At 53.8% G+C, this 8,402-nt stretch overlaps 1 protein-coding gene across 1 annotated transcript; it reads right to left on the bottom strand.

Moving 5' to 3' along the window:
• Positions 1 to 259: 259 nt before the first annotated feature.
• Timd4 (T cell immunoglobulin and mucin domain containing 4) lies at positions 260 to 5,909 on the bottom strand. The gene is made up of 4 exons (XM_048334146.1): positions 5,852 to 5,909; positions 3,371 to 3,712; positions 1,968 to 2,026; positions 260 to 391 (listed from the first exon to the last, which is right to left on the bottom strand). Exons 1-4 carry the CDS (start codon positions 5,907 to 5,909, stop codon positions 260 to 262), a joined length of 591 nt encoding a protein of 196 aa, XP_048190103.1.
• Positions 5,910 to 8,402: the final 2,493 nt, after the last annotated feature.

The following is an 8,402-nucleotide window of genomic DNA, read 5'->3' on the forward strand; positions in this document are numbered from 1 at the left end:
CACGGTGGGAACCCAAGTCGCTGAATCCCAAGACCCAGGCCGATGGTTCCCACGGCCAGAGCCCAGCCAGTGAGTGGAGCGCCGCGCCCTTACCTCCCGGCCGCGGGGTCCACGCGTCGGCCCTTCCCCTCTGCAGCGCGGAGGAGGACGCGGACGGGACAGCCCAGCCGCCAGACCCTTTGGAGACACACAGACAAGACGCACAGAGAGCACTCGCTCCTGCGGGCTCTCAGCCTGCCCCGGGGAGGCCAGCAGACCCTCACTCCCCGGCCTGAGAGGCGTGGAAGGAGCCCGCGGGACCCACCTTTAGAGGTGGGCATGGCAGAGTCTTCTGGAAAGGCCTCCGGGCCTCCGGAGGAGTTGGTGGCGGGCGGGAGAGACGTTCCTGACTCTGGAAGAGAAAGAAAGGCGGATGACAAGCGGCTAACATGGCAGCGTTGACGGGTTTGGGGGGGGGGTGTAGTAGAATTGAGGGCTATTTTTTTTTTAATCATCATTGTGCTTTCTAGTTTTCCTCAAGTTTTAGAATCAAGGGAAAGAAACCATGTGTGTTCGAGGATGAGGCTTTTAAAAACCCCTACATACACAATATATTTCGAGTTCAGGGATGTTGGTGACTACCCAGACTGCAATAGGATTTGCCAATGGGATATTGCAAGGCTGTTTGAATTATCCAGGCCTCCTGGAGGCGGCTGAGCAGCTGCAGGAAAACAGGCTCGTGGTTCTTTTCGATGTTCTGACTCTGAATTAAAGGTGAAAGTCTAGTGGAGGGAGGGAAGGTTTTCCACAAGCCCCTCCCCAAAGCAATAGAGCCCACCAACCTAAGAGGAATAAGATTCCGGGCCAAGAAAGATTCAGAAAGGAGCTGGGCGTCAGTGGCTCACGCCTATAGTCCCGGCTACTCAGGAGGCTGAGATCTGAGGATCCCGGTTCAAAGCCAGCCCAGGCAGGAAAGTCTGTGAGACACTCCTCTCCAAGGAACCACCCCACAACCAGAGCCGTGGCTCAACGCGGTAGGGCAGCTAGCCTTGACCACAAAGCTCAGGGACAGCACGTAAGCCCTGAGTTCAAGCCCCATGACTGACCACAGGGGGAAAACAAATCAGAACAAGAAAAGAAAAACAAAACAAACCAAGAAGGACTAAGCGTGGCCATGGTTCAGCACCCAGGGCTATTCCAAGGCAGCTGGAGGCCTGTCCTCAAGTCAGCTCACTGGCCGGGGAGCTGAGCCTAACCCAGAATGACCTTCCCTGTGCTTCAGTAAGCAACTCCTCCCGGACTCCTGCGAGGTCAAGTGGAAAGCCCCAGATGCTGACTCCTCACAACCACCAAGGAAAAGAAACAGGAAAAAGAACGCATCAAACCAACTAAACAAACTCTCTCACACACACACACACACTCACACACACACACACGCACACACACCAGCAGCAGCAGCAGCTACTTCTCCTCGGACACCCCATCGCTCGGAAGCACCCCGTTGTGAAGAAACCCAAGCCACTCCGAGCCACTCAGGAGGCTGAGATCGGAAGACGGCAGTTCAAAGCCAGCCCCAGACGGGAAGGTCCCAGGGGTTGGTTCTCTTATGGCCAATGAACCACCAGCAAAGCCAGAAGTGGCGGCAGCTGTGGCTCAAAGAGAGCTCTGGGGACAGCGCCCAGGCCCTGAGCGCCCAGCCCTGACAGGCTGGCCCAGGCCAGCCCCACCACCGACCCCAGAACCCCAATCCGGCGCTCACCCGCAGGGAGGGTTCCGGGCTCGGTGCTGCGGGCCCATGGGGCCACGGTCCCCACCGTGGGGAGCACGGAGGTGGCCCAGGCCGCGGGCCCGGGCGCGGTGGTGGCCGCGGTTGGAGGCCCCTCCGTGGGGGTCAGGGTGGTGGCCAGGCCTGCAGTGGTGGCGGTGGTGGCGGTGGTGGCGGTGGTGATGGTGGTGATGGTGGTGATGGTGGTGGTGGTGGTGGTGGCGGTGGTGGTGGCGGTGGTGGTCGGGCTGGTGGTTGTCGTTGGCACCTTGGGTTTCAGGGCTGAAACCGAGAGACCAGGTGAGCGGCTTGGAGCAGAGAGCTGGGGAGGAGGAGAGCCAGGCGCCCCGCCTCCACAACCTCTAACGTGGGGTTCCCGGGTTCAGCCGGCACAGTTGAGTCCACCCCGCCCCCCAACCTGGCCAGACTATGACAGAGCCCCCAGGCTTTAATGAAGCACAAAGACACCTTTCTATCCCTCTAATTGCAAGCGCATTTAGAAATGCCCGTATAGCCTATGGTGGCCAGCAAGCGCTCTGCAAACACCTACTTACGCCAGGCAAGCCAAGCTAAAAGCTTCCCCTGGCGTCATGGAGTTCCAACAGACCACACTTCCCTCAGGAGCAACTCCAGCCCTGTGCCTCCTCTCAAAGCTGCTAGGAGGGACTGGTGTGTCGGGTGGACTTACGTCCACTTGCACGCTCACGAGTCCTCTGGTGCAAAGCAGCCACGCCCATGCTCTCTGATAATAGAGCCGAGCGGAGACGTGAGCAAAGAAGAAGGCGGCACCCAGCAGGGCCGGGAAGGTGGCTCAGTGGTAGGGCGCTTGCCTGGCGTGCAGGAAGCCCTGGGTTCGGTTCCCCAGACTCGCAGAAACACAAAGGGCTGGAAGGGGCGCTGTGGCTCAAGTGGTAGAGTGCTGGGCTTGAGCACAAAGAAGCCAGGGACGGTGCTCAGGCCCTGAGTTCAAGCCCCAGGACTGGCCAATAATAATAATAATAATAATAATAATAATAATAATAATATAGCCAGGCCCAGCTTCCTAAGCCCCTCCCTCTGTGAGGAAGAGCGTCCGGTGGTGTTAGGCAGGTGCCGATCGCAGCTCCGCTCATGAGAAGCCCCCCCCCCCTTCAGACCAGCGCCGAAGAGAACTGTGGTTCACATCCTTCACCCAGGGGTGCAGGACCGTACCCCGGGCCAATCTAGTCCTCCAGAATCTCCCCCTTATTCCAACATGGGTAGCAAGAGTTCCTGCTAGGAACAGCAGACAAAGCCTGCAGTCTGCTCGGGGTTGCATTCCAAATGCCGTGCCTGGATGTCCCCGCACCTCGTGCCAAGAAGTCACTTGCTGACCCACAGAAGATTCGATTCGCTTCCTAGAGCCTTCTGTGCCCTCAGTACTTCTAAATCAACCAATAGGGGGTGGGGGGGACATCCATGATCGTTCAAATACAGAATGAGACACACACTGGCACGGGGGTGCACGCCTGCCGTCTCAGCTACTGCGGAGGCAGGAGGAGGAGGACCGAGGTTCAGGGCTAAGCCAGGCAAAAGCACAGACCTCCCCCCCCTCCCAGGTGAGCGGCCCGGCTCCCCTCCCTCCTCCCCCGCCTTCCCGGCGCTCACGTCTGTGGAGCAGCAGGCGGATGTTTCTCTTCACGTCGTTGAACCAGCCGGGCACCTCGATGCGGCAGCAGTACTCGCCGCCGTCCTCGGGCTCGGCGTGGCTGATGGTCAGGGAGACCTGGCCCCGCTCGATGTCCCCCAGGAGCGCGTACTTGGCCGACGACCTGGAGAGCACCCTGGCCCCGTCCGTGTGGAGGAGCTCCTGGGAGCACTTGGACTTGGGGCAGGGGCCTTTCCCCCAGCACATGCTGTTGCGGCTCTGGGACCAGGAGGAGTAGAGGCAGGGCAGGGTGACCGGCTGACCCACCCGGCCCGCCACGAGGCTGACTGCGGCCGCAGGGGCTGCGGGGGGGGGGGGGGGGAGAGAAGGAGACGTGGAAGTCAGGTGCGTGAACGCCTCTCACAGGCTGACTCCAGAGGGCACCCTTCAACACGCCCTTCAGAGTCTGCCTGCCAGAATTCGAATCCATATCCCTTCCTCCCCGCCATGTGGTCCAAGCCAGAGGCGAAGCTGGCTCGAGTCTCTAGATGAACTCTTTTCCGCAACAGGGCCGCTTGGCGGATTACAGCATGCTGATCTCGAATATTAGTCAATAAAGCCTCAAGCGGAAAAAGTCTCCACCCTGTAATCCACTTCTTCTTTGTTTGTTTGTTTTTTTTGGCCAGTCCTGGGGCCTGGACTCAGGGCCTGAGCACTGTCCCTGGCTTCTTTTTGCTCAAGGCTAGCACTCTGCCACTTGAACCACAGTGCCGCTTCTGGACGTTTTCTGTATATGTGGTGCTGGGGAATCGAACCCAGGGCCTCATGTATAGGAGGCAAGCACTCTTGCCACTAGGCCATATCCCCAGCCAATCCACTTCTTCTATGTCATCCAAACCCATCCAAAACCAACACAGCCCAGGCGTGATGGCTCCAGCCTAGAATCTCAGCTTCTTGAGAGGCAGAGATCGGAGGATGGAGGTTTGAGGTCAGCCCAGGCAAAAGAGGGAGGTAGCAGGTTATCTTGGCATCCATGTATAAAAATAAACCAATGAAACATGCTGCGATCCTTTTCGAAGGGGAAGGGTGTAAGGAGTGTTGGGGGAGGGGAGGTGTGGACAGAGGGTATATTGTATGCCTACGTGGTAATGTCACAATGAAACTCCCCTTGTGTACAATTCACGGCTGCTAGTAAAACCAAAAGAACAGTTTGCCAGGTACAACCTCCCCCGAGCAAGGCCGAGGACCCCCAAAGGATGCAGACTGTGTCCTGCCACAAATAATCCACAGGTCACAAATGAATCATGTGGACCCAGATACCCGAATAATTAAACACTTCACTGACACCTCAAGTTCCCAGGCAACATAAAGACCAGTAAGGACAGTAAGAGCCAGACTCTAAGCCAGGCACCGGTGCCTCACGCCTATAATCCTAGCTGATGCTGAGACCTGAAGATTGTGGTTCAAAGCCAGCTTGAGGGGCAAAGTCCGTGAGACTCTTATCTCCAATTAACCCCCAGGAAACCAGAAGTGGTGCTGTGGCTCAAAATAGCCTTGAGCAAAAGAGCTCAGGGTCAGAGTCTAGACCATGAGTTCAAGCCCCATGACTGGCAAAAAGGAAAAAAATGCACGTACCACATCCAAAAAAATTCAAGTATGAAGGGCTAGGGGCAACTCTCAACCTATAGGTTATTTCTTGGTGTGGGGGGGGGTGTCTGCCTATAAGGATTCAGGAAATGAAGCCCCCAGCCTTCCCTAATGGAGCCTGCAGAGAATCAAGGGCCATTAGGCAGTGCCTCGTTTTAGCATCCTAGAGAGTAGATGTCCTCATCCACGACTCTCACACACGGAAAAGAAAGAGCAATTCACACAGACCCCCCAGTGTTGATAGCAGTTACCAGGAAGAGCCCCGACTTTGTGTATACCCCAGAACATCTTCCCTGGCCCACACTGAACACACATGGATCACACAAAACCCGGACACAATATGCAGAAAACGACTATCTCCTCAGCCAGGCACGGCAGCCTGGTATATAATCCCAGCACTTAGGAAGCCGAGGCAGAAGACCTGCCTGGAGACAAAGCCTGGTCCTGTCTCAAACCAACCAACCACCATTCACCTGGAAGCCCCAGCCCCAGCAAAACAAAAGACACCAAAAAAGCAATTACACACTCCTGAAAATAAAAGAATGGAAATTATAATAAGGGTTCTTAGCAGAATAAATTACCCTACCTGCGTGCTATAGAAAACATGCAAGTGGGATTTCTTGCCCCTATTTTTCTGATACCTTGTGCCTATATCTTTTCTGAAACTGTCTTTTCCAATATCAGCACACAGTATTATCCCCACACCCTTAAAAACCCAAGTCGGCCTCTGGATAAGTCCCTGTGTAAAACAGGCAGGGAATACCCTCCACTTGGAGGGGTGGAAGAATGTTCTAGAAACCATTACACTGTCATACTCCCCAACAGGGAGCCCACAGAAAGCGTCAGGCACTTACTCAGAGAAAGCCCCCCGAGTCCCGTCAGCAGCCAGAGGACGAGGGGCGCTGTGGCCATTTTGACAGGAGTCTGTCTGTCTGTCCGTCCAGCGCCCTAGTTTTATACCACACTTTACTGCTGACAGGGTGGGATATTATCATTTCAGTTCCCTTTTCTTCGCCTCTTTATCTTCCTTTTCCCCCATTCTGAGTGGCCGCCCTCAACTTGGGATGGAGGACAAAAATGTGCTGAACCCTCCTTTCTCTAGTGGGGAGGGGGGCCCCCCCAAAACGCGTGTGGTGATACTGTGGGCTGCCACCTCCTTCTCTGTCCACGCCATCACTGTGCCCAGGGTGTCCCACGTGTGCATGAATAAGGGGCAGGGGGCTCCCCGATGTGTACATCTGTAACCCGTGCCAGTCACCCTCGCTCCTGTGTGACAAGACGCGATGGACTGTCATCACGGCGTTCGTCATGGTGGCCAAAGGAACACTGAATGGAGATGGAGCCCCCTTCAGGCTTCTCCCTTCTCCTGACTTCCACCCTTCCACCTGCCCACACGGCGGAAAAGGAAGCCCCAAACACCACCAGCCGGCAGGGCCCGAGGAGAGGATTTCATAGCTCTTTGTAGACCCCACAGTCAAGGAAGCCAATCAGTGCCCACCACCCAGTTGTGTTGTGAGAATTCTTCATCCTTCCCATTTATGGGGTGCCTAATGACATGCCAGGTACTCTGGCTAGCACCAATTTATAAATGTGCGAGTAATCAGATGGGGAGTTGTGTGCAAGTAACTCAAGTGTGGTATTATGTGCGCGAGAGAATTCAACAATGCAATTCCATAGAAAAAATGAACTCACCGTCCAACAAAATAAATACCCAGGAAGCTGGTATGGAGGATGAAGCCAAGGAGAAGGAAGCAGATTCATATCCAATGATACTAGGAACATTGAGGGGAGGGGAATGGGTTGGGAGGGATGGGGGGGCGGGAATGAGGAAGGGGGTAACATCGATCAAGGTGCATCCTACTTATAAACAGGTTTGTTGACTGGTAACTCATTTGTACAACCACTTAGAGATAATACAAAAATATATCATTACAAAAAGAAATCTCTGGAGACCAAAGAAAGTAAAAGCCTGCTGCGTAACAGAATGAAAATGGAGGGCTGGGAATATGGCCTAGCGGCAAGAGCGCCTGCCTCGTATACATGAAGCCCTGGGTTCGATTCTCCAGCACCACATATACAGAAAATGGCCAGAGGTGGCGCTGTGGCTCAAGTGGTAGAGTGCTAGCCTTGAGCAAAAAGAAGCCAGGGACAGTGCTCAGGCCGAGTCCAAGCCCCAGGACTGGCCAAAAAAATAAATAAATAAATTTTTTAAAAAGAATGAAAATAGAATCTAGATTTTCTGAAAAGCGGTACTCTGTAATGACAGATAGATAGTATTAAAATCTCATGCCTTCCTTTTCTTTCACTCACTCATGCATCCATTGACTGTTGCAAGGCTGAAAAAAAATTACAGTCCAGAAACCAAATCCACTCCAATACCGTTTTATGGCAACACCTTCATGTCCATTTTTAGAAGCTACAGTGGTAGGATTAACAAATTATAATACATCCCCCATGGTTCACAAAGCCAAAAATATGTATTATCTGGTCTTAACAGCAATAAGATCGTCCAAACCTTTGGAATTGGTGCTTTGTCCCAGGCTTCTTGCTGAAACTCTTGAGGTTGCTCTTACACCAGTCATTCTCGTTCTCAATAATCTCACAGCCTCGTGCCACCTAGTGGCCAAAAGCAAGTTCACAGGTGCCACCACTCAAGATGAGAGCTGGATACCACGGGAGCCTTGTGAAATCACTCCTAGCCAAGTCTGGAAGAGGGTTTGGCGGGGGGAAAATCATTCGGGATAGAATGAAGACATTAAAAGCTAATAGACGAATGCTATATTTTGCCCCATTAAGCGGGAGAAGAGGATGTAAAGCAGAAAGAAGATGTGGGTGCTGTCAGGAGACGTAGCTACTTCTTGTCTCCTATCTGGATCTCACTTTCCTGATCTGTACAATAATAGGACGGAGTAATCCCTTCACTGGAGTTACGACTGGGAATTAAATGAAGCTCCTTGTGGGGAAGCTCTTTGATGTTGTAGTTAGAGAATTTCGATTTATAAACATGAGAAACGAGGTTGAGAGGAAGTGGGGCTTTTTAGCATTCACCCTCACAGAGGGAGGAGCCATGAGGAGAAAAGGAGAAACGGAGCCTGGGTGGAACCGTGTTCCAGCTGGTTCCAGGAGCCGAGATAAACATTCACTTTCCTCTGTAACCATGAAGAGTTTCCACCTGAAGAATCACAGGAAGTACTGACCTCTTAGAAGCCCATCATGGGCTGGGAATGTGGCTCAGTGGTACAGTGCTTGCCTAGCGTCCATGAAGCCCTGGGTTCGATTCCTCAGTACCACAGGAACAGAAAAGGCTGTGACTCAAGTGGTAAGAGTGGTAGTCTTGAGCAAAAGAAGCTCAGGGACAGTGCCCAGGCCCTGAGTTCAAGCCCCGGGACTGGGGGGTGGGGGGAG

Source organism: Perognathus longimembris, chromosome 25 (assembly GCF_023159225.1).
Source record: "Perognathus longimembris pacificus isolate PPM17 chromosome 25, ASM2315922v1, whole genome shotgun sequence".
NCBI classification, from domain to species: Eukaryota; Metazoa; Chordata; class Mammalia; order Rodentia; family Heteromyidae; genus Perognathus; species Perognathus longimembris.